Genomic DNA, 27,447 nt, shown 5'->3' on the forward strand with positions numbered 1-27,447 from the left:
CAAACGGCGCTACAGAGATAAAATTGAACTCCAGTTTGAACAGGCTGACTCCAGAGCTATGTGGCAGGGGCTCAAAACGATGACAGACTACAAAGGCACCTCCCTCAAACTGAACAGTGACATCTCCTTAGCAAATGACCTCAATACCTTCTATGCGAGGTTTGATGCTGGTAATAACAACACCAGCCCACAAGCCACGGCAATGGGGGGGGGGGGGGGGTCTGCTGCTGATGGAGACTCAGTGTTCAGGGTAACAGAGCATGAGGTGAGGCGGACCTTTAAAAAAGTGAATATCAGGAAGGCAGCAGGACCGGACGGCATCCCCGGCCGAGTCCTAAAAGTCTGTGCCGACCAACTGGCCCCGGTATTCACTGACATATTTAACCTGTCCTTAGAACAGGCTGTCATCCCCACCTGCCTGAAGAAGTCCACTATTATCCCTGTACCCAAAAAATCCAAGCCTGCTTGCCTCAACGACTACCGCCCTGTAGCTCTCACCTCCATAGCCATGAAGTGCTTTGAGAAGCTAGTAAAGGGCTACATCTGCTCCTCCCTCCCCATCAACATGGACCCCCTGCAATTTGCATACCGCCCCAACAGGTCCACAGGGGACGCCATAGCCCATGTGCTGCACACAGCAGCATCACACCTGGACAAGAGGAAGGGGAACTATGTGAGAATGCTATTCATCGACTACAGCTCGGCATTCAATACCATAGTCCCCTCCAAACTCATAGCCAAGCTCAGGGACCTGGGCTTGAACTATGACCTCTGCCAGTGGGTCTTGGACTTCCTGACGGGCAGACCCCAGGTGATGAGAGCAGGCAACTGCACCTCCTCATCCATCACCCTCAACATAGGGGCCCCCCAGGGCTGTGTTCTGAGTCCCCTCCTCTACTCCCTGTACACACACGACTGTGTGGCTCAGCGGAGTAGCAACACAATCATCAAATTTGCCGACGACACAGTGGTGGTGGGCCTGATCTCTGCCAACGACGAGAGGGCCTACCTGGAAGAGGTCAAGGTCCTGGCGGGATGGTGCCAGGAAAACAGCCTCTCCCTGAACGTCAGCAAAACAAAGGAGATGATTGTGGACTTCAGGAGGTCGGGGGTCAAGGACTACAGCCCCCTCAGCATCGACGGGGCACCGGTTGAGAGAGTCAACAGCTTTAAGTACCTCGGAGCCTACATATCCGAGGACTTGACATGGACCACACACATTGACAGTGTTGTGAAGAAGGCACGACAACGCCTCTACTTCCTCAGGCGCCTAAGGAAGTTCCAAGTCAGTCAGAAGTTCCTTAAGAACTTATACTCATGTACAATAGAGAGCATCCTGACTGGCAACATCACCTCCTGGTTTGGGAATAGCACTGCACAAGACCGAAGCAGACTACAAAGAGTGACACGTTCAGCCGAACGCACAATCGGAGGGGGGCTCCCCACCCTCCAGAACATTTACAACAAGCGGTGCAGGGGGAAGGCTAAGAGAATTATTAAGGACTCGAGCCACCCGAACAACTGCCTCTTTGAACTGCTGCGGTCAGGCAAGCGATACCGGAGTCTCAAGGCGAGCACAGAAAGACTCAGAAGAAGCTTCTATCCCCAGGCCATCAGGCTGCTTAACGAACAATGAACACTACACAACAACAACCATCAAACGCACATAGCACACACATCCACACGCACACACTCACTTTAAACAAACACACTGTAGCACCCACTCCCCACACTTTATATTTATTGATGAAGGATTGCCTGATGAAGTATTCTGTACTTCTGTATGACAACTATTAAAGAAACTTGAACTTCTCTCTATCTCTCTCTCTCTGTCTACCAGTCGCTGTGTGGGCTGACTGTCACTCAAAGTGTTTATGGGCGGAGCCAGGCCATAACAGCCTGAAATATTGAAGCTGGAAAATGATGGTTTTGAGTACTTGATTAGAAATATAAAACAATGTATTTTTTTGAAAAAAAAAACTTACAGATGTCTTCAATAGACTAACAGGAATTGTGTAAAGTTGCCCAAATAGTGCTAGGAATAGCAGTACATGTCCCCTTTAACTAAATAAATGTGTGGAGAAACGGCTTAGTGAGGCAGCCTCAGCGCACAAGCACACAGACATGCACGTACTGTATACATGCAAAATGAATAGTTCCAGCAAAGTAGGCGTATATTATTATAATTACTTGTTTTATTAGGTATTATAGTAGTAAGTCCTACTATAGAACATGACATATTAGCATGACATCTCATTTAGTAATGTCAATACTGAATGACAAGAGCCAATCGACATTAATTAATAGCCTACTTTGCTGGAACGATTAATTTGTGTGTGGATTTGAAGATTGATTACTAAGATCACTAGCATCTCCTCCCTCATACAGTGGAATCACAAGATCGCTTTCCCCCCAAACACTAGGTCAGATGAAACAGAAAGAATGAAAATATGAGTATTCGCTCTGTGATCAAAAGGAGCAGAGATCGGAAGAATAAAATGATCCAATCCATCCTCTCCAATTGATTTCCTGGGACTAATGGCCTGAAGAGCAATGGAAACCACAGTGGCAGAGAAGGGATGCAGAGTAAATTGAGGAGTGTAACTCGCAGAGAGCACACCATCATTAATATTATAAAGGGGTCCTATACTGTATGCACGTTTAAAAGGAAAGAGTGTCCAGTTGCCCCACAATGTTTATTACAAGCTAAGCAGATCTATTTATGTGCAGATACTAAACAATCATCAAATATGACGTAATGTATGTTTATTTTTTTTGGGGGGGGGGTTTACAGCCAACCAAAAACATTGCTCTGTTTGAGTCAGAACTAGCAGGGGAGTCACGGTATCCGTTGATATGATGGCTATGGTGTGTTTGGTAACACAAAGTAAGAAAATGTGGTTCCAACAGAACACATGAAATTAATAGTATTTTGATTTGAGATGTTTACTCACAAGTAGATGGATGGAGGCAGTCGGGGACTGCTAGCCTAGCTGCCAAAAACTTAAGCTACTCTAGTTACTGACTCTGGAGAAGAAAGTCAGAACATCTCCCACACTGCAGGCGTGTTCCTTTAACCCGTTCACTATCACACTACATAGGTTAACCCGTTCACTACCACACTGCAGACGGTTAAGTGTGTTAGTCAGTGAAAGGTTAACCTCATGTAGTGTGGTAGTGAAAGGTTAACTGTATGTAGTGTGGTAGTGAAAGGTCAACCTTCTGTAGTGTGGTAGTAAAAGTTTAACTTTATGTAGTGTGGTAGTGAAAGGTTAACTTTATTATTGATCAGCCTGGCAGCTGAGGGGAAGAAGCTCAGTATGTGACGAGCTTTCACAGCCTTTGGGATCCTCAGCCTTCTCCCAGAGGGGAGCAGGGTGAAGAGGCTGTGACCGGGGTGGAAGGGGTCGGCCATGATCTTCCTCGCACTCTTCAGCGCCCTGGAGTCGTGCAGGGACCTGAGGGAGGGCAGGGGACAGCCGATTTATAGGATCAGTAATGAGCTTCAGGTGGGCCAGGACAAAGCGCTCCAGAACCTGCATGACCACAGAGGTCAGGGCGACAGGTCTGTAGTCATTAAGGCCCGTGACCTTGGCCTTCTTGCGGACGGGGATGATGGTTGAGGCGTTGAAGCATGCTGGGACGTGACACAGCTCCAGTGAGGCATTACAAATGGTGGTAAACACCGGTGCGAGCTGGTCAGTACAGTGCTTCAGGGCAGAGGGGGAGACAGAGTCCGGGCCGGCCGCCTTCCGGGGATTCTGTCTAGAAAACAGCCGTTTCACCTCTCTCACACTGACAGAGAGAGGGGAGGGGGGGGTGGGGGGGTGGAGGTTGTGGCTGAGTGGGTGAAGGAAGAGGGCGGGGGGAACCTCTTTCTCAAACCTACAGTAAAATTCATTAAGCTTGTTCGCCAGGGGGAGGTTATCAGGCGCCTGTGGTGACTTCGGTTTATAGTTGGTAATGGTCGTGAGGCCTTTCCATACGGAGGAGGAATTCCCCTCAGAGAGCTGCTGCCGCAGTTTCTCTGAGAAGCGAAGTTTCGCCTCCCTCACCTCTTTGGCGAACTTGTACTTGGCCTGCCTGAACCGATCCACATCTCCACTGAGCCTGGCCACCTCATTCTCCGACCTCAGCCGCCTGAGTGAACGGGTTAAGTGAATATGTAACAGACTTGGGTTGAAATGATGAGAAGAAACTGAACGCTTACAGTTACCATTGACATTTGACTGCTAATAGAAGCCAGGAGGGTTGACACACACACTCTTTTAGTCTGCTATGGAAGGCATCCAGCATGAAATCAGACACAGCTAACTATGCACAAGTATGCCCGCCACGCACACACAGTCACTGTGTTGCTTAATAACTGTGGCTCTAATGAGTCTAACCATTATGGTTCCCTACTGCCACGCTGTCACAAGCCAACAAGCCCAACAAGGGACAAGTAATAATAAAGGGGACAATAGGGCGTATAGCAACCGAGGATGATGCTCTGACCACGTTGTTTGTGACGGAAAAGCTTAATAGGGTGTCTCAGAAAGGAACACTGGATATCTGTGGAAGTGGCACTGACACTTAAGAGGAACTAAACATGTCATTGTCAGGTTGGGATCCTAGTGGTTGATATGTTCACTATGCTGCACACTTTGCCCTAACTGGTGATGTGGAGATACTATCAAAGTATGTCTAGGAAGAAAAATAAAGTAGGTACTCGACACCGTGCCGAGCAGGGTGGACATATCAACCATTAGGTGTAGCAAAGTGACTTAAAGTGACGCTTTAAGTGCTCAGAGGAAAAAAGAAAGATAGACAAGAGACATGCATATAACCTACTGTAGGAGGATTCCTACCCGTTCTGTAAGAGGCATGGATATAACCTGCAGTAGGAGTACTATGACCTCTCACCTGTTGTTATTGATTGATTGATTACGTTATTAACAGATTGCGGAATGGGTACAATGCAGTACAGCTCGATACAAACAACTGCTAAGAGGATGAAAACCAGAAAAATACCTTTGTCTTGTTTACATACATAAGGGTCCTCCATGTTCAATTCATTATCTGGAAGGACTCTGACCTCTGACCCGTTATCTGGGAGGATTCTGACCTTTTGAACCTGCAATAGTTGGATTCTGACCTCTGACCTGTTCTCTGTGAGCCGAAGATGAGAAACATGAATAGAACCTGCTGCAGTAGGAACATCCTGACCTGTTCTCTGTGAGCCGAAAGAGAGGAACATGCATAGAACCTGCTGCAGTAGGAAGATCCTGACCTGTTCTCTGTGAGCCGAAGGTGAGAAACATGAATATAACCCGCAGTAGGAAGATTCTGACCTGTTCTCTGGGAGCCGAAGGTAAGGGCAAGTCTGCTGAGCAGCTCTGGCTTCTCGTAGCGGTCCTCGTCAACCAGCACCCAGAAACAGGACTCAGACATCTCCTGGGGACGGATCTGAAACCATACAACTTCCTGTCACAACATCCGTTAAACACCCAATATTTACAGTAAACACAGATGACACATCTGCAGAGATGTGTTTGTGCCCAGTGAGCAGCAGACTCTGGAGGAGGGTTGGCAGTTTTGCACGATGGTGATGGCAGGAAATGAGGTTGGCATGAGACTGCAAGGAAAAGCAACACACGTACCAGACATGCTGTGGAAAAGGTTACAATGTAGGTATGTACAGTATATAATGTAGTCTCCTTTTTAGTTATGTAGTCATCAAGACATGTGTTGGTGAACCCACAGAATACATGGGTATGGTTAAATCAAGGAAACTATAAGAGAAGGAAGGGTCATCACGTCAGAATACCAGCGTTCGATTACAAGGAAATTATAAAAGGAAGGGTCATCACGTTATAATACCAGCGTTCTATGCTCTGCTTGGTGCAAGTTATATTGAAGCATGTATTAAAATAAAAAATAGACAAGCTATCTGAGGAAATATGCATCAACCAATATATCAAATGTTAGCTAGTTAACAATGCAACACATTGCAGATGATTCTGATATTCGAGGTAATAACCTGTTTAAATGATGTCCCATTCAACTCAATGTGGGCCGCACTGAAAGTTCCCACATTTGGCATCAGTCACCACCAGTGACCCTTCCTTCTTTTATAGTTTAATTGGGTTAAATTGAACATGTACAAAGTGGGAATAGATGTGTTTTCCTGTGTGTGGTGTGTGCCACTTACACTATGTTTATAATGGAACCAGATAAACAGGCAGGTGCCACTTAGTGATTTAAAAAACAATAAAATTATTGCAAAATATATTCTAAAACCAACAGGCAACCAGTTCAAAGACTGTATAATGGGTGTACTGTGACTTTAAAATGGGTGTAATGTGCCTTTAAAATTGGTGTAATGTAGTAAATGGAAGGTATGCATGTATCATTTGAATGCATATCTATGGACGGGATCTAGGGATGGACATCTGAACCGTTCATGGCACCTAGATACCATTATGTGGAACACTTTGCCGTAGCCTAGTACATCACTCCTGTGGTGTGTATGGAGTGGTTTTGTTTGTATAACTTTGACTATTTCCATTTACTGTCATACAACACTAAGAATAAGGAAAAGGTTCAGTTAACATTAGTAATTTAACATTTAAATTCAAAACCGAGTGAGACATTTTAGTTTGTCGAGGTGAGGTGGCGAGTATAGCGGTCAGTCAGTTTGTCTGGGAAAAGGCTATTAGAGGCTACTGGTAAGTGGACAAGGTGAGCTATATCACATACTATTATCCAGTCTTAGCACTGCCCATGATGATAGTAATTGGTTTAAATCATTCTCATCAGCAACAACTAGGGATGTCCGATATGATCGGCCTACCGATATTATCGGCCGATATTGGCATTAAAATGTGATATCGGAAATTATCGGTATCGGTTTTCAAAAAAAAAAAAAAAAGGGTTTTTTTTTTGTTTTAACCTTTATTTACCCAGGCAAGCAAGTAAGAACACATTCAGAACACATTTAGATTTTTTGTATTGTCAAAAGTATGCATAATGTTGTGTTAATTCCACAACAAGAGATATGTAATGTTAATTACCTGAAATTATTCCGTTCTTTGTCATCTAAATCAGCAACAACATCAGGTAAACATAGGTTTGAAAAAGGGTTATCACAGCTGAGGTAAAATTGCAAAAGCCTCGAAGGCTCCTCGATCCTACATTCTTGTCAATTGTATTCGATGCCTTCTGTATTCAGCGCAGCGCATGTATTTGTCTGCAGCATCAATGTAAATACTACATCCATCCATTGTATTTAATATTGCGGCTAAATGACGATGGTATAAGTGGAATGATCAACTTGTAGGTGTGCATTAAACGGTTTCAAGGCACTCTGCTGGGTGTGTCAAACAAGATGCACAAGACCACAGATGCTGCATCAGTAACAAGAGCATCTGCACCTTTGTTTACACTGTTTATTTTTTCTCATATTTTTATATTCAGATATTTTTTTCATTAGGGGTGTAACGGTACACAAAAACCACGGTTCGGTACGTACCTCGGTTTTGAAGTCATGGTTCGGTACGGGTATTCTATTTTGAAATGAATAATCAACTTATATATGACTCGTCATAATTTTTTTATAAAACATTTATCATAAATGATGTAGCATGGGCGGCTGGGTGGCGCAGCGGACATTGCACTCGTCACCAACGCAAGATACACCGGGTTCGACTCCGGCTGTCAGCGTTGCCTCCGGCTTGGGCCAGCCGTCATACTAACTCAATTGGCAGAGTTAGCGGGTGGAAGTCGATGGGTGGTAATCTGGACGTTGTGGAGAGCGACTCCTACAGGTCGGTTGGGGACGCCTGCACAGCAGAGACAGGAAATGGCGGGGGTAGTGTGAGCCTCACACACATTACACCTCGCCAATGAGAGTCCGTGCTGGCAGGTGAAAAGATATGACAGGCTGCCTCATCGTGTATCGGAGGGGACATGTGATGCAAGGCTTCTATCCTCCATACAACCGGCCAGTGGGGGGCATATGCGAGCAACGTTCAAGACAGGGGAGGGGAGAATAGGCACAACGGAATTGGGATGGGAGAAAAAGTGAAAAGAAATTAAATAAAAATGATGTAGCATATCTGCATCCGCTTGGCACTCGGCGCTCCATCAAGACGCCACCATCACTTTCGTCCCAACTGTGACCTTATTGGATTATTTATGTTGATGAAACTGGGCGGTGGCAGATCAGCGCCTATTCATGTCAGCGAGCGAGTCAATTCAGAGGCTTGTTTCAGTGGGGGGGAGTTTTTGTCTCTGCAGAAAACGGAGTTGGTACAGATTTCATATGTTGGCAGTGTTGGTACAACCCGACATTGCTTGAAAACAATGCAAAACACTGGAAAAGGCCATTCTTATAATATGGGACCTTTAACTCATTCACGGCCAGCCATTTTATCCATCATTGTACTCAATGGGCCACGCTTTAAAAGATAGGGATTTTCACTGTGCGTCGCAGTGTTTGCAGGGCTCGGACCTGCAGCGAGCCACACACGCAAACGGGAGATTGAAAGAAAGAAAAAAAAAAAACATTTCCTCATACTCGAGAGGGAGAGAAAGGGGAGAGAGATAGAGAGCACTTGGGGGGGGGGGGGGGGGGGGGGACCTGCAGCGAGCCACACACACAAACGGGAGATTGAAAGAAAAAAAAAAGAAAAAAAGCTGCCGGCGGACTGTCTTTTTTTTCTCTCTCTCTCTCTCTCTCTCTCTCTCCCACCCCCTCCCTCTCTCGCTCTCTCTCTATCTCTCTCTCTCTCTCTCTTCCCCCCCTCCCTCCCTCCCTCTACCAGTGCAGACTGTGTGGCACTGTCACTCAAAGTGCTTATGGGCGGAGCCAGGCCATGTCTATATGTCTATATGAATTGAAAATGGGGGACCCTGATGGAAACAAGACAAACGTCTTTCTCAGGTCTGCATCCCCTTAACAATTGTATGTATTGAGCCGTACTGTATTGTACCCATTCTGCAATCTGTTAAATAAAGTTTTCATTCATTCATTCATGGGTTTGAGTACTTGATTAGAAATATAAAACAATGCATTTTTTTGAAAAAAAACTTACAAATGTCTTCAATAGACCAACAGGAATTGTGTAAAGTTGCCCAAATAGTGCTAGGAATAGCAATGCATAGCCCCTTTAAGTTATACTTAGTTCCACCTAGGCTTGCTTCGGTAGTCAGTCAGTGATAACTGTGTCATTCTGTGTTCAGGAATCCACTTGAGTAAATTAATTGCCTACTGCCCCCACCCCCCACCGTTGTATAGTTTAATTTTCACTTCTAGAGTAGATTGCGTGTTTTTTTTCCGGATCAGCTGGAAAGTAGCGCGGAAGAAAGTTGGTGTGTGTGTGTGCGTGCGTGTGTGTGTAGTTCCATTGGTTAACATTATTAGGCGAACAAGAAAACTATGAACATGTTCAGCCTATTGTATATGCTGTGTTACAAACATACTGTATCATTCATGGTTGGTTTTGTTTCAGTGACACCTGTAGTGCGAGTTCATTTGTTCTGTCGGCTTGTTCATGCCTTTACAAGCTTCAACGTTTTATTCATCATCTAAATGTGGCAATACAAGCTTGATATGCAACGTTAAATGAATGACCGTCTGCGTTAAGACTGTTAGTAAGCCAGTGTAAAAATAAAGTAAAGATATTGAGCATACATTTGTAAAATGTGCAATCCTAGTTTCGTATGAGACGTATTCGTCGTATGGCTGGATGTACCGAACCGTGACATCCATACCGTGAAGTCGCGGGACGGATACACATACCGTTACACCCCTACTACATACGTTGATCGGCTGGATCGATATAAAATCATTGTAGGATCAAGGTGGAATTGACGTCAGATAGTCCTTACCTTTGATCTGGGTCATTCCAAAAATAATATTCCAATTGTCTGATCGCGATTTCCAGTATTGATGTCGATCGGGTCCCTGACATGAAGTGGCACAAGATATGCCTCAAGTGTGCTGAACGCGTTTCAAAGTGCTCGGATGAAGCGATTTACTTGGCTTGGTCTAAATTATCCGCCCGGACAACATTAGATGTGACACAGAGTGAAATAAGGTTTCAAAGGGTGGGCAATACTGCCACCTAGCATGATTCGGCCGGTATTGCACTCTCTGGGTCTCAGAATGAGTTCCAATGGTAACACTGAGGTCCGTGAGCCTGTAATGAATAAAAGAAATGAAAGAAAAAACGGCCAACACCCGACTATACTTGGGTATGGCGCTCAACCACTGGCGAGATAACCCGACTTTACTCAGGTATGGCGCTGAATGATTTAAAGAAAGTTGATAAAAAAATAAAAAATAAATACAGATCAGATTACGGTAATCACTTTATTCAAATTGAGGATTTAGTTTGAGGATATTCATAAATAAATATTTGGATTACATCATAAAATATGACGACAGACATTCGAAGCTTCGTTCTAATACTTCAATAGAAGCTTCAAATGTTAAAAAATGTCATTCGGTACAGCCCTAACCTACATACAGCCAATATCAGCCCGATATATGGGTCGACTGTTACATCACGTTGTCCTGCTGAAAGTCATGTCCAGGCGTGCGTTCCTGAAATCAACTGGGGTTGCACGCACCTAATGGCGCCACGTGCACGCTCGCTCCCCGGCGCGTGTGCTCGCTCCCGCGAATGCGCATAAATGTCCCCTCGCTTGAGCACAGACTACAGACAGTGCCTAATTGCCTCTACGAATGGAATGTAACACTTATCATTCACAACAAGTTAGGTGTGAATGTATATGAGAACGTATTTAACACACCTGACGACCGGCGCTATTGATATGCAAAGTAGCCCAGGTGGGTAGAGTACTTACCCTGGGCCTGCACGGAGTGCAACCCCGTCCCATGACGAACGCATGCCTGGTCATGTCCTACACATGTTTCTCACATCACGTCAGCAAGCATATGGACCAGCTTGCTAAGCAGCTGCACCCCGGTGCAGATCAGATGAGAATAAATTATTAATGGTAATGCTAACTAATACCACTTTGTAGCGTGAACTAATATGACTCTGCAAAGGTAGAGCAACATCTGCTGAAGCACCGGTGAGGCTGCTCTGACAACAGCATCTGATGGCCTCAGAGACTTGCCAGACTGCTTTTTAATGACTGTTGGCAAAGACGAGCGGTAAGTTGTTTTCTGTATCCTTTGCAAGAACATCTGTACTATTAACATGCTGCCAGAGCATGTCAGGAAGAAAGTGAGGAGAAAATGGAACAAGATGCACGATGAGGAGAGCTAAGGATGCCCTTAAGTTCTAATAATGATTCGGATCATGTCGTTTTCAATACATTTGCAGACTGACTGGATTCTTTTTTCCGCCCGCTGTAGGTCGAATTGTTAACAGCCCTAATTTAGAGTGACATAAAAGTTGCATGAAAGACGCATGACTGTTCAGACCGAGGTTGCATTGCAAAGAAAATCAGACCTGTATCTGATTAATGACCACATATGAAAGTGTCCAAATTGAAATTGAAAAGATCAAACTCTGTGTGATTTGTGCTGCTCACACTGTGATTCAGAGTCACATATACAGTAAGCAAAGACATCAGATTTTAGCCACTTTTGCCTGCAGTGTGAACGTAGCCTGAGAGGCTGCAGGTGATCTTACCTTGGACCAGTTGAGGCGCTTAATGGAGATCTCTGGCTTGAATTCTTTCTTGGGCCTGAGACCATAAGGCAGCGCACGGTGGGTCGGGGAGCCGAGAGCGCCCCCAAGCCCTGGAGGCGGAGGAGGCCCTCCGGGTGGAGGGGGTGGCGGGACACAGCCAGGGGGAAGGGGAGGAGGGGGCGGGGGCAGAGCCCACCCAGGGAGGGGAGGTGGGGGTGGGGGCCCATGGGGGAAGGATGAGGAGGAGGAGGAAGAGGAGGAGAAAGCTTGACCAATATGGGCAGAAGACAGACCCACTGGTACAGCTCCAAACTGGATGGGAGAGAGAGAGAGCGAGAGGAGAGAGAGAGAGAGAGAGAGATAGAGATAGAGATAGAGATAGAGAGAGAGAGAGAGAGAGAGAGAGAGAGAGAGAGAGAGAGAGAGAGCAATGAGAAATGCGTGATAACACAAACATGAAAATAAATAATATATGACTAGAACAACAGTGAAAGATGGAATAAAGGCAGAACCACTCAATCAGAGAGTAGCTTGGTCCTGTGGATCAACTACTGCACCAAACACCAAGCTCTCTTTTACACAAGGATTCTGAATAGCGTGTGCTATAAGTGGTTAATTTTTTCTAAAGACAAAGGGCATGTCGTCTGAGTTTAGTTGGACCTGGGGAAAATGGGTTTGGATTTATTTTTCATACTGAATCCAAAAAATAAGTGGACGGCATCATCGGACTTCAATCACACATTCACTCACACATTCAGAGGCAACCATGCAAGGTGCCAACCTGCTCATTGGGAGCAGTTAGGGGTTTGATTGATTGAATATTTTATTAACAAATTGCAGAATGGGTACAATACAGTACAGCTCAATACACACAATTGTTAAGGGGATGCAGACCAGAGAAAGACTATCTGCTTGATTACATCAGGGTCCCCCATTTTCAATTAATCATAAATATGACATACATGACATACAGGTAGACAGTACTGTTACATCTAGACATTTATGACATACCAGATCTACAAATATACAGTACTGTTTGAGTACAACAAGAGTCTTAAAAGAGAGTATATACATTTGAGGGGGAAGAAACTGTACATTGGAGGAGGTTGGGTAGGTGGGGTGGGTGGGGTAACTGTACATTGGATGTGATTGGGTGGGGGGGGGGGGGTTGGGTAGGCGGGGTGGGGGGGGGATACTGTACATTGGAGGGGGTTGGGTTTGGGCATTGGAGGGTGCCAGTTTCGAATTGCAGACTCCCGTAGGTGCTCTTTGAGTGGTTTTGAAGGTGGGTAGTGATTCACATTCCTTTACAGCTGTGGGTAGGGCGTTCCACATTGATGTGGCATAATTGTGAAACGTGTTTAGTCCCTTGTTTGAGCCGAATCTGGGTTTAACATGATTTGTGGAGCTCCCTCTGATGTTGTGGTTGTGGTATTCACTGACATTTGGGAAGTATTTTGACATGTACATGGGTACCTTAGTGGTGTAGTGTATCTTGTAGACCAGGCCCATTGCAAGTTGCTGTACTCTTGTCGTCTACTCTAAGCCATCCTAGGTTGTCAAAAGTGGGCAGGGGTACTTCCGGTTGCTTGTTTTATTGTTAACCTTGACTTTTAACTGCCTTGTGTTTTTAATTGTTATGTCCTGAAAGGTGCCACCAAATAAAATGTATTATTATTATTATTATTATTATTATTATTATTATTATTATTATTATTATTATTATTATTATTATTATTATTATTATTATTATTATTATTATTATTATTATTATTATTATTAAAAGTATAATGGAGCTCTATAGAGAAACCATGACAATATGCTGACTAAAAGTACAATGGAGCTCTATGGAGAAACAATGACACTTCTGACTAAAAGTATAATGGAGCACTATGGAGAAACCATGCCACTCCCCTGACTAAAAGTTGATCCAAACTAAAATGGCTGGATGTGATTGTGTAAAACACATGTAAACGTGTTGGTATTTCACCTTTTACATAGCTAGCAAATATATTGTAGTCTGCCCCATTGTTCTGACAAGGATTACCTCTCCCTGTTGTTTTGAACCCATGCTGACAGGAGTATGGTATTAGGACTTGTGGCATGTTCTGTCAACCATACAAGAGAAGAACCATCCAACAAGCATCCATGAACGTACTTTCTGTCAAATTTGCAATGACCCTCCCACTACCACCACCCCAAAAAAGGTAAAAATGTAAATCCCTATTTTTAGCATGTAACAACAATTAGATTTGAAAATAGTTTCAAAATGGTGCCACCCTGATCAAAATAAAGAAGTTACTGTACATTACAGTAGATTTCATTATCTGTTCTTATGCACACCTGATGATACTAAATCCAAATTGAACTCGGGCATTTGAAAGATAATATATGTATATATATAAAATGTTTCGAATTGGCTATAATAAGGTAATTTATAAGCCTGCTATTCTATATTATATAATAATATTTCAAATTGCATTGGTCCGGATGGGAGAATTCAGTACTGTATCTACTTAACCTTCTGTTTACTCATCTTCCCTTTATTCATTTCCTTAGATTTTTTGTACACATGATCTAAATAAGGTACTGAACGAGATCAGTGGCCGTTTTTTAATGGTTGGTCATTATTAGCATGGTGTTATTCACTGTCAAATATGCAAAGAAAAATCATAATTCATATTATCCTGTGTTTCATCACAATTTAAGCAAGCCTAGTAATGGACACAATATGTCTGACACTGGGAATACATTCACTGAGGTCCATAGATATCCCTAGATACCAAGAATATGCAAATGGGGCTTGTAGAAGTGGAGCAATATTCCATTTACTTATGTATTTTATGCGGATTTTCAGAAAATAGGGCTCCAGGCTTAAGAGGTTAAAAGAGGCCAGGCTCTGTGGTGCCCTCAGCTGGATGGGGAGGCTGTTCCACAGGCGTGGTGCTAATGTTATAAAATGTTATAAACAGGGCAAGAAAGCTCCACAAATGGTATGGTATTGTAGGGTACAGAGCAAATGCCTTATTGATCCAGGCACCAGTTTTAGATTAAAGACCCACACAAAAGGTCAGCCCAGGGCCCTTGTGCTGCCACCTCCTCTAGAGAGAACAACGCCTTCCCTCAATTAAAAAGAGAGAGTGTGTGTGTGTGTGTGTGTGTGTGTGTGTGTGTGTGTGTGTGTGTGTGTGTGTGTGTGTGTGTGTGTGTGTGTGTGTGTGTGCGTGCGTGTATGTGTGCACGAGAGGGTGCGAGTAGAGTGAGAGATATTGAGAGTGAGAGTAGAGATAGAGCACAGAGAGCAAGATAACGAGAATAAAGTGAGCAAAAGAGCGAGCAAGAGCGAGAGAGAAAGAGTAGAGTGTAAGAGAGAGTAGAGTGAGCACGAGAGTAGAGTGAGCACGAGAGTAGAGTGAGCACGAGAGTAGAGTGAGCACGAGAGTAGAGTGAGCAAGATAGTAGAGTGAGCAAGAGAGTAGAGTGAGCATGAGAGTAGAGTGAGCAAGATAGTAGAGTGAGCATGAGAGTAGAGTGAGCAAGATAGTAGAGTGAGCAGGAGAGTAGAGTGAGCAAGAGAGTAGAGTGAGCAAGAGAGTAGAGTGAACATGAGAGTAGAGTGAGCAAGATAGTAGAGTGAGCAAGAGAGTAGAGTGAGCAAGATAGTAGAGTGAGCACGAGAGTAGAGTGAGCAAGAGAGTAGAGTGAGCAAGATAGTAGAGTGAGCAAGAGAGTAGAGTGAGCAAGAGAGTAGAGTGAGCAAGATAGTAGAGTGAGCACGAGAGTAGAGTGATCAAGAGAGTAGAGTGAGCAAGCTAGTAGAGTGAGCAAGATAGTAGAGTGAGCAAGATAGTAGAGTGAGTAAGAGAGTAGAGTGAGCAAGAGAGTAGAGTGAGCAAGAGAGTAGAGTGAGCAAGAGAGTAGAGTGAGCACGAGAGTAGAGTGAGCAAGATAGTAGAGTGAGCAAGATATTAGAGTGAGCAAGATAGTAGAGTGAGTAAGAGAGTAGAGTGAGCAAGAGAGTAGAGTGAGCAAGAGAGTAGAGTGAGCACGAGAGTAGAGTGAGCAAGAGTAGAGTGAGCAAGAGAGTAGAGTGAGCAAGAGAGTAGAGTGAGCAAGAGAGTAGAGTGAGCAAGAGAGTAGAGTGAGCACGAGAGTAGAGTGAGCAAGAGTAGAGTGAGCAAGAGAGTAGAGTGAGCAAGATAGTAGAGTGAGCACGAGAGTAGAGTGAGCAAGAGAGTAGAGTGAGCATGAGAGTAGAGTGAGCAATAGAGTAGAGTGAGCAAGATAGTAGAGTGAGCACGAGAGTAGAGTGAGCAAGATAGTAGAGTGAGCACGAGAGTAGAGTGAGCACGAGAGTAGAGTGAGCACGAGTAGAGTGAGCACGAGAGTAGAGTGAGCACGAGAGTAGAGTGAGCAAGATAGTAGAGTGAGCACGAGAGTAGAGTGAGCAAGAGAGTAGAGTGAGCAAGAGAGTAGAGTGAGCACGAGAGTAGAGTGAGCACGAGAGTAGAGTGAGCACGAGAGTAGAGTGAGCAAGAGAGTAGAGTGAGCAAGAGAGTAGAGTGAGCAAGAGAGTAGAGTGAGCAAGAGAGTAGAGTGAGCACGAGAGTAGAGTGAGCAAGAGAGTAGAGTGAGCAAGAGAGTAGAGTGAGCAAGATAGTAGAGTGAGCAAGATAGTAGAGTGAGCACGAGAGTAGAGTGAGCAAGATAGTAGAGTGAGCAAGATAGTAGAGTGAGCAAGAGAGTAGAGTGAGCAAGAGAGTAGAGTGAGCAAGAGAGTAGAGTGAGCAAGATAGTAGAGTGAGCAAGAGAGTAGAGTGAGCAAGATAGTAGAGTGAGCACGAGAGTAGAGTGAGCAAGAGAGTAGAGTGAGCAAGATAGTAGAGTGAGCAAGAGAGTAGAGTGAGCAAGATAGTAGAGTGAGCACGAGAGTAGAGTGAGCAAGATAGTAGAGTGAGCAAGATAGTAGAGTGAGCAAGAGAGTAGAGTGAGCAAGAGAGTAGAGTGAGCACGAGAGTAGAGTGAGCACGAGAGTAGAGTGAGCATGAGAGTAGTGAGCAAGAGAGTAGAGTGAGCACGAGAGTAGAGTGATCAAGAGAGTAGAGTGAGCACGAGAGTAGAGTGAGCACGAGAGTAGTGAGCAAGATAGTAGAGTGAGCAAGATAGTAGTTAGCAAAATAGTAGATTGAGTAAGAGAGTAGAGTGAGATCAGAGAGATACAGAGAATAGAGTGAGCAAGAGTGGAGTGAGCAGACAGATAAAGACAATAGAGTGAGTAAGAGAATAGAGAAAGCAGAGATATAGAGATAATAGAGTGAGCAAGAGAGAGTAGAGATAAAAATAATAGAGAGCGAGTAGTGAGAGAATAGACAGTATAGTGAGAGAAGAGAGAAAGTAGAGTGAGAGAAGAGAGACAGTGGAGTGAGATAAGAGAGAATAGAGGATGAGAGCAGAAATGTCTCTGGCTTAATGCATCACAATCACCAGAGCCAGGGAACTATTTAAGTAATATATCCGTGTTTATTCTCCCAAATTGAAAAAAATTATCAGGGAAAAAAAGAAGCAGTTATTTCTTCCTCCCAGAATGTGCACTTATCTGGCGACGTGAGGGGGGTGAGGCGAGAGACTCGCTGGAGTAGTGGAGGGTCGAGAGAAGGGAGAGGGCGAAAAGGGCTTGTCACAATAAATTGCTTTTAGAACAATTTCCTCTTATGGGATAGAGATCAGAGAATTAAGAGGAGACCAACGCAGAGGAATCTGCTCCTTGGTCTCATTAAGACTTGTGTCAGACAGCCCAGCAGACTAGCGCCTGTATCATAACAAACCACAGAGTCACGGAGGAATAACAGGAGCAAATCACAAAGTAGCGAGAGGAGAGAATGAGAAGAGAGAAACAGATGCACATACGGAGAGAGAAAGAGACAGATGGACAGAAAGAGAGAATGTTGAATGCCAAATCAATGCTAGCTGAAAATAGATTACTTCTCACTGGGCTCCACTCACTTGACCTTATGTAAACATCAAGTTTAGAAGAAGAAAACCAATTAAAAACTGTTATCAAGAAAGAGAGAGAGGGACTTGAAGCCATTTCAATGGTGGCTTAAATAACTCTAGTTGAACACTGTGCTCCACTTGTTGAAGTGAATATTAAGTAAATATGTCAGATCAACAGATGGAGATTGATGTGTGAACCATGGATATTCATTCAATTATAAAGTATATATATAATAATAATAAGTGTGGATGTTGTCCCTTGTTTTACCAGCACATACACATTGTAGTGTATCGAGAGGGGATCCTATTAAATGCTACACCACTGAAGGGCATGCTGGGTAGTTTGCTAGATATCCAGGTAGCATAATGTTCTGTTAACAGCTGGGAGAACAGAGAAGAAAGATGAAGATGAAGAGAGACTGAATATGTTACATAGTACTGGTAGCAATGTTGTGTACGTTTGTCATGTTGTTTCACTAAGTTCACACATTTCAAGCATCAGTGATGTAAGATTCAGAGTGAATGCTGTTGTTCCCAGATAAAAATGCTTGTCCGCTAGTGTTAGCCGTTAGCAATGACAGCAGCCCGCTAGCTCACTTGTTGGATTATCTCGAGTTCACTATCAAGTAAAAACAAAACCATATTATGGTAAAGGTCCCCTGTCTTATAAATAGCATTTGCCAGTGTTTATCATTGTTTTCTAGCAATGGGGGTTTGTATCAATGGGGTCGGTGTCTCTAATTCTCATTTTGGCTCATCAGTCTAGTCTCGAGTTCACGAGATCCTCCCTCACTCAACTAAGCCATTCTGATTTGACTGTTTTGCTGACGTGAGTAAGGCACTGGTTGTAGTCACCGCCCACAATCAACAATTCGCTCAACAACAGAGCGAGTGGAATTACTTCCTCAAACGGGTTTTATTTCTTTATTTCAGATCCCCATTAGTCACTGCCTCAGCAGCGACTATTCTTCCTTGGGTCTGGATCCAAACATATAAAATTAAACAAGAATAATCAATAAAACAACATAAAAACAAAACAAATATCAATAAAACACCAATAATGTTGATGTGCCTGGGTGCTGACAGAGACAGCAGAGAACGAGCGAGCGAGACAGAGGGAGAGAGAGAGATATAGAGAGGGATATAGAGAGAGGGAGAGGGAGAGAGATAGAGAGGGAGAGGGAGAGAGGGACACGAGCATTTACACACAACCTCCCGACCGTGTGCGGGAGTGTGTGTAAATGTGTGTGTGCGCGCAGGGCTGGAGCTTCTCCACTTGCATATCAAAATATCGCTGCGGACGCTCCCATGCGCGCACCCGTATTCCGATCCGTGCAATAATATGCACAGGGGTATATATTGTCATTTGAAACAAGTTACCAATGCATTGTCCCGTGGGATTATGCGCCCCGCGGCGAAATTAATTAGTATCCCCCGCAATCTCTCTATATCTCTCTGTCTGCTAGTGCATACTGTGGGCGACTGTCACTCAAAGCGCTTATGGGCGGAGCCCAGCCCAAAACAGCTTGAAATCTTGAAGTGGAAAATTGCTGCTTTAGAGTACTTGATTAGAAATACAAAACAATGCATTTTTCTTTTTTAAACTTTACAGATGTGTTCCATAGACTCACAGGAATTGTGTAAAGTTGCCCAAATAGTAAAAGGAATAGCAAGACATGTCCCCTTTAACGTGAAAGCTCAGAGTTTTGGCCATCCCTAGAACCCTGTGTGTGTTTGATATTATACCTGGGACCTGAAGGCCTGCAGCTCTGCTTGGAGCTCAGATACTGTATCCTCGCTCTTCACCAGCTGGGCCTGCACCTCCTGCCTGCTCACAAACTCCTCCTCAAACTGCAGAGAGAGAAGCATATTTTCAACACACACACACAAACAAACACATGAGACATGCCTATTATTATTCCCAGAAACAAATTAATTAAAATAAAAAGCAACAGGCTATATGTGTTTTATTTTGAATCCGTTGGCTCAAAATAAAGGCTTAGTGCTGAATCCCGAATGTAACAATTCATAAATATTTTATCTGTCCCATAATTGAATACAGTTAAACTATATTATGCCTTGGTCATTACCTTTTTTCTGTAGCTTGCAGTAAACGATAATTTAATGTATTCAGAATATATATATATATAGTGCAGCAGAGAATGGGCCACACAGAGAGCAGTCCTCAGAGGGGACAGGCAGCAGTAGGGAGTCTATGTCAAATCACTTGGCGGGATCAAACAGTGTCCAGCTGAGTTGATGCCAACACTGGCCGTGTGTGCGCGTGTGTGCGTGTGCGTGCGTGCACATGTGTGTGTATAGGAAGATAAGGACTGCAATAGCTATACAATCTACAGCTCTGTCACCTCAAGGGCCTCAACAACCCTTGCTGGGAAATATATGGAGGGGCTTACAGTAACACTCAAGGTGTGTGTGTGTTACGTGTGGGTGTGTTGTACCCTGATCAGGTGTTCCCAGTGTGATGTGTAATGTCTAGTTGCAGTTCCCTGTCCTGGTCTTGTAGTTCCTTATCGTTCCACTCCCAGGTGTATCCATTTGCAATCAGCCCAGGTGTGTCTTGTCTCGTCATCCCCTTGTGTATAACTGTCTGCCCTCCCCTGTGTGAGATGCTGATCCTGTTTGTACAGTCCTGTGTTTTGTTTGTCGTTATTTTCTGTTATTCCTTTTTGATTACGAAACCCATGGTAATTATAATTAAATATCTTGTTTGGTTACTTTGGCTGCCGTTTCCAAATTTTTTTTTTGATCCACTTTTTCTCCCATTTTCTATATTTTTCTTCCATCCCAATTTCGTATCATCCAATTCAACCCTCCCCTGTCACGAACGCTGTTTCTTGCCTCCCACAAGCCGGCTGCAATGTGGACTAAGTCAAACATAGCACAAGTCCCCTCCGGTACTTGAGGTAACAGCAGTCGCATCTTTTCACCTGCGCAGCTCGATCTCTCAGTGGCGAGGAGTAACGCGTGGGAGGGTCACGCTGCCCCCGACACTTCCTGATTCTACTGCGCAGGCGCACCAACCGACCTGTAGGAGTCGCTGTCCACAACGCCCGATCCCCACTGTTGTGAAGGATCAGATTAAACCGAATATGTATATTTATTTATATATATATATTTAATTGTATTTGTATATCGTTTGATATCCCCTGTATATTCCTTGTACAATATGCATTGAATATCCCCGTTTCTACTAAACAGCCCATAATAGTTTCATTCTACCATTGGACTAGAACCTGGCGCCAGGTTGCCATACCCCTAGGTTCAAGTTCAATCGTGCCGCCTAACATGTCGAGGCAGCCCCCGGTTCCGCGCAGTAATATGCCGGGCGAAATACGTGTGGTACTATTTGTTCATAGCGCATATATATATGACGCTCGTAAAGTAGAACTTTCTTTTAGTCCAGTTCTTTACCCTCCAACAGAGTGACAGACGCAAAAGCCTCCCCACGAAGCACGTGCGGTGTAGTAGGGCCTACTTGGCCCAGAATAGGCATTGAGATATCGTGTAGATTAATAGTTGAATGATCATAGTTTGGCACCATACCGTCGAGTTGGACGTATTCTATTAAGCTAATAATAGTCTATTTATGTATGGTGCATCGTTCGGTTCGAGTTCTACAGTTATCAGTACCCCCATCGTTCCTGACGTTATCTGGACGCTTATCCAGGCTGGTCAGACCCCTAGTGGTGATTGCATCCGAGGAGCTCCGGGTCAAGAGCGACTGGACCTGTATATTGGATTACTCTACCCGACGACGGCGAGCCTTCCACGGCTCTTGGATTATGCTTTATGTGCTTTGATTATTCCATGGATAAAGGCCAACACTGTCGAGTGTTGGAATTACCCCCCGGAGAGGACTACAGGTGAGGCGGCGCTCTACACGTGAGGTCGCACCACGTCTCTCCGTTGTGGACCGGCAGATACCGTTCCACAGAGGGTCCAGCTGTGTTCGTCTGCGGCCCGAAGTTCTGTGGGCACTGGGTCTAAGACTTTGGATTCTCCCAAGACACCGTCGGCCAGATGGGATACCGCCAGCGACTTCTCTAACCCCCCCCCCTCCTACTGTCTTACAACCAGCGGGACCCCCCCCCCCCCCTTAGTGTATCCAGCTATAATTATTTAAGTACTATCGCTATCGTTTCCTAAATATTCCAGGTTGTATACTTACTCCCTGCGCAACCAGAGATTGGACATTCAATGTTGATTTACCTACGAATACTCATTTGCCATAAAAGTGCATACTTAACATTTCAAATCATAAATGTAATTAAGTGAATATTGTGTACACCCTTTGCTGTATTAAATATTCGATTTGGTCCATTTGTGTTGGTTCGTTTCATCAGGTGGGAAAGTGTTCATCATACTTATATCTTGTACTGGGTGGCCAGAAGTTAAAGTACATGAGGTAGTGGTATTAAATATCATATCTAACAATACAGTCAGGGAATTGTACCCCTCAGCTACAATTGGTCCTTCGAGCCGGAGGGTAACTAGTGTAATATTAATATAGTGTTATTAATATCGAAATGGCCTATGATGAACACTCCACGAAACGATCCTCCTAACCTAGAACGCCCGCGGCGCAGACGACAGACACCTCAGTACTTAGAGGCTTACACTGTCAGTCAACTACCTAGCCTTCGACAAACGGTAAACGTAGTAAAAGTAGAAAGTAAAATTATGTCTGACCTTAACGACCAGGTTTCCCCGACCACAGAGGCCCTAGTAGGTCCTAATGTAACTGACCAAGCCCACGGTGGAGACCAGGAGGGAATTGACATGCCTTTACCCCCCGCCACTACTAAAGAAGTAGTCCCCGACACGCCCCGGGAGGAAGACAACCCTACAGAGAGAGAACTCTGCACGGAAGAAGAAGAGGAGAGCGCTGAGGAACTAGAGCTCCAGGACTCCCCAACGAGTACCCCCAGGAGCGGTTCACGCAAGAGCGGCTCACCTCCACTACCGCCTTCCCCCAGCGAAGCGGAGAGGATACTACAACAGGCGTTCCTCGTCAGCCTGACAGCCTCTACCGAACGCGATCGGCTCCAAGCACAGACGCTTAGCGAGCGCGAACGTCTCCAAGCCCAGGCGACCAGCGAGCGCAAACACCTCCAAGCACAGCAACGGAGCGAAGAACAGCGCACAAGTCTGGAGATGAGACGCTTCCAGATGGAAGAGAATATGGCAAGAGACCGCGCCGACGCCCAGCGCACCGCTGCCGGTGCCCAAAGAGACGCAGAGCGCGACAGACTACAAGCGCAACTAATAGAGCAGCTGATCAAAAGGACAACTCCCTCTCCCTCCGCCAGGGGCTCAAGGAACTCGTCGAGACAGCAGTCAAGAGCAGCGTCACCGCAACGAGCAAGCGACCCTGAACTTGACCAACAGACCGAGTCTAGACCCCCCGCAGACCCCCTTCCCATACCGGTCCAAGCGAGACCCAGCTACAAGGAAGGAGCGGCCTACACTGCGGAGAAGCTAAATAAACGATTACAAGATCTGGAAGATTTGATAGAAGAAGAAGAGGGAGAAGAGGAGAACCAAGCCCGACGACAGCACAGTACTCCATCGGACCAGGAGGTCCCATACAGTCCAGGCTATACCCCCGCGGCGCTGCGCTACAGACCCCCGACTCTATTTACGGGTGAGCACGACGCACGACCAGCCCCGAGGAACAGTACCTGGACCAGCGGGCCATGGTACCCTGCCAGTACCGGCCCACAGCGAGGCGCAAGAGGGGACTCGCCCAGGAGGTCTCTCCCCCAACGCTCGCCGATGTATTCGCCATCCACGGCGTCATACAACGCCACGCCATCAATCCCAGACTTCGTCTATGAGAGTCGAGCACAGTACACGGAGCTCCGGATGTGCTTAGAGACAATGCTGGCGGATGTCATTGATGAACGCCACAAGTATGCAATATTATTGAAGCACCTGAAAGTACAGCGAGCACACAATATAGCGCTAGCCTATGCTACCTCCTCGACCCCATACACAGCGGCCCTTGCAGCGCTGGATCAAAGATATGGACGTATATGGGATTACGTAATCCAGGAGATAAGGCATATTGACCGCCTACCCCCAGCCACAGACAATCGCTCACTAGATGACCTGTCAATCAAAGTGCAGTCCCTGGTGGGGATGCTGGGAGCTCAACGGGAGAAGGGCAGGCATGAGCTGTACGCCAACTCTAACGTTGAGAGGATTTTGGAGAAGCTGCCACCCGCAAGACAGGAGCGCTTTCGGCGGCAGAGGGACTACCGAGATCCCGACGGCCCCGAGCCATCCCTCCTTGATCTGGCCGACTTCCTGGCGAGAGAGGTCAGCAGCTTACGACTGGACACCTTCGGGCGGAGCACGCCAAGCTCCAGAGAGGGACCCAGGAGAATAAATGATGGAAGAAGATCGGTGACTGTCATGCACCAATCAGAGTCAGTACCGATCAGTAAGAGTCACAGCACCCCCTCGAGGAAGGAGAAGTGGAAGATAGCGTGTCCCTACTGTGAGAAAGAACACTGGCTGTCACAATGTGACACATTCACAAAGATGAATGCAGAAGAAGTGAGCCAATGGATAAAGTCCAACCGGCGCTGTTATCGATGTGCGCGGCCCCACATGGCAGCCGAATGCCGCCTAAAGAAAAGGTGCAGCCGGTGCGATGGAGCCCATCTAGATATACTACACGATAGTAACGGAAGACGGCCTACACCTGCACCACGGAGCGGCACCAAGGCAAGTGTCATGTACATTGACCCCGCCAGCAGCAATGGAGCTCAAGTGCTCTTAAAGGTAGTCCGTGTGACATTGAGCTACCAGGATAAAGTCATGGACACTTACGCCGTCCTTGATGACGGGTCAGAGAAGACCCTTCTGCTCGCCTCCGCTGCGACTCAACTGGGACTGCGGGGGAGCAAGAACGAAATGACGATTCGGACAATAAGAAGAGATTTGAAGACGATAAAGGGCGAGAATGTCTCCTTCACTATCGCAGCCAACGGGCAGCCAGAGCGACAGTACAAGATCACAAATGCTTTCTCCAGCCAAGAAATAGGACTCTCGCAGTACACCTACCCTGTCACCAAGTTGATGGATAAATATGTGCACCTGCGCCAATTACCTATCCCGCTCATAAACGGCGCTACCCCGACCCTGTTGATAGGCTCCGACCATGCAGAACTCATAGTCCCGATTGACCGGGTCCACACCGGTCCCCGAGGCTGTCCTGCAGCCGTCGAGACCCGCTTAGGATGGACATTACAAGGCCCCCTCGCTAAATCTCTCAACCGAACCGCAGCCACTAGCTGCTTCCACTCCCGAACGACAGAAGAAGACACCACTCTCCTGCAGCATGTCGAGAGGCTATGGACCCTAGAGACAATGCCCTTTAAGAACGAAAAGAAAGACATTCGCTCTAAAGAAGACATTTACGCCATCCACCTACTCGAGCAGGGGACAAAGAGAGTCACAGTCGGCGGAGTGATGAGATACGCAACTCCACTCCTGAGGAGAGAGGGAATGCCCCCCTTTCACGCAAAGAAAGACGCCACGGAGCGCTATCTACTGAACACAGAGCGGCGCCTAGCCAAAGACCCCGTTCAACAGAGTGTGTACCGAGCTGAGATTGAGAAGCTAATCACAGCGGGACACGTAACAAAGATTGACATTAAAGAGGCCGATCAGACGACCGAATCATGGTACGTGCCGCATCACAAGGTCCATCACAATGGCAAGGATCGCATTGTGTTTAACTGCAGCTACCAGATCGGATCCCAAAATCTGAATAAAGAGCTTTTGCCCGGCCCCACACTCGGCCCCTCCCTACTAGGCGTGCTACTGCGCTTCCGCCAGGACAAGGTGGCTATAAGCGGGGATATCAAAGGGATGTTCTTGCAAGTGAGACTAGTAGAGGAGGACAAGCCTCTGCTACGGTTCCTATGGAGAGAGAAGATCGGAGATGAGAACCCATCCATCTACCAGTGGGAAGTACTCCCCTTCGGAACCACATGCAGCACGTGCTGTGCTACATTTGCACTACAGAAACACGTCACAGAGGACCCAGCAGCAGGTGAAGAGGTCCAACACAGTGTGAAGAACAGTTTCTACGTAGACAACTGTCTACAAAGCGTCTCGACTCAAGAAGAAGCCGAGGCTCTCCTAATCAAGTTACGCGCCTCCCTAATCAAAGGAGGCTTTGATCTCAGGCAGTGGGCCAGCAGTGACCCGCACGTATTGCGCAGCCTCTCCTCCGCAGACAAGGCTGCCAGCAGCGAGACCTGGATGGCGACAATCCCAGGAGAAGCCCAAGAAATGACACTAGGATTAGTCTGGCGCTTCAAAACAGACTCGCTCCACTATAGACACAAACCCTTGGCTCCAGAGCAAGGAAGGTCGGCGGCGATACCGACCACCAGACGGAGTGTGTACAGAACACTCTCCAGACAATATGACCCGCTGGGATGTATTCTACCTTACACCACCAGGGCAAAGATGATTGTACGAGCACTATGGGACAAGGACCAGGGCTGGGACGACCCAATACCCGCACACCTTGCCTCAACATGGAGAGAGTGGGAGACGGAACTCCGCTCACTCCCAGGTGTTAATATACGCTGCAGCTACTTCCCATCCACGGTGAGGCCAGAGACATGCGAGATTGAGCTACACGTCTTCAGCGATGCCTCCGAAGTAGCCTACGGATCGGTTGCTTATTTGCGTGCCCAAGAGATGGGAGGAGAGATACACACTGCTTTCATACTGGCCCGCTCAAGGATAGCCCCACGTAAGCAACAATCTATCCCACGTCTAGAGCTCTGCGCAGCCCTCGCAGGAGCGCATCTAGCCACGTTAATCCAACGTGAACTCACCATTCCGGTGCATAGAACAATCTTGTGGTCAGATTCCACGACAGTACTCACATGGATTAAGTCTGATTCATGCAGATACAAAGTCTTCGTGGGAGTCAGAGTCACCGAGATTCAGGAACTAACAGAAGAAGCAAGCTGGAGATATGTGGATACCAAACACAACCCAGCTGACGTCATCACCCGGGGAATGTCCCTGGATGACCTAACCCGTCACAACATCTACAGTGACGGACCAGCATTCCTCCAGCTCCCGGAAGGAGATTGGCCTACGCCCACCCCGAGGGAAGCAAGTAGAGAGGAGGCTGAGAACAAGAAGCCTATGTTCTGTGGACTGAGCACTGTCGCCTCCACAGACCCGAACATAGATGACTGCATTACCCTAGAGAGTGCGCAACAAAGGACATTCCTGCGGCACCACCCAGAGATTCAGTCCACCACTGACATGTCAGCAGCTGACTACGAAGAAGCAGAACTTCTTCTACTACAACGAGCCCAGAGAGACTCGTTCCCCGATGAGCTAGACTGTCTACAGGGAGGAAACCCCGTCCCATCAGACAGCAGACTGATTCACCTGGCACCAGAGAGTGACGCACATAATCTCATCAGAGTGGGTGGTCGCCTGCGGAGAGCCCCCGATCTACCAGATGACATTAAGCACCCGATCGTCTTGAACAGCCGACACAAGGTCACAGAGCTGATCATAAAGAAATACGACGAGGATGTGCACCACGCCGGAGCAGAGAGAGTCTTCGCGGAGATCAGACGTCGTTATTGGATATTACAAGGGAGAGAAGCAGTACGACGCTTCCAGCGAACCTGTCTAGACTGCCGTAAGTGGCGCGCGCAGCCCAGCATACCACGGATGGCTGACCTACCCCCCTGTCGCCTCCGAATCGGCGACAAGCCATTCCACTCCA

At 46.2% G+C, this 27,447-nt stretch overlaps 1 protein-coding gene across 1 annotated transcript in view; it reads right to left on the reverse strand.

Annotated features, from left to right (window-relative positions):
- The window catches only part of LOC311223466 (protein diaphanous homolog 3-like), a gene marked incomplete at its 3' end in the record, with an annotated part of 594,292 nt that overhangs the window by 243,278 nt on the left and 323,567 nt on the right, over positions 1–27,447 (reverse strand). Inside the window, exons 15-17 of the mRNA XM_084308253.1 lie at positions 19,392–19,496; positions 11,652–11,963; positions 5,334–5,448 (exon numbers count right to left, since the gene is read on the reverse strand). Coding sequence (XP_084164379.1) covers positions 5,334–5,448; positions 11,652–11,963; positions 19,392–19,496 — 532 coding nt within the window. The remainder of the gene's footprint in view (positions 1–5,333; positions 5,449–11,651; positions 11,964–19,391; positions 19,497–27,447) is intronic.

Source organism: Notolepis coatsorum, assembly GCF_963971535.1.
Source record: "Notolepis coatsorum genome assembly, chromosome: 2".
NCBI lineage: Eukaryota > Metazoa > Chordata > Actinopteri > Aulopiformes > Paralepididae > Notolepis > Notolepis coatsorum.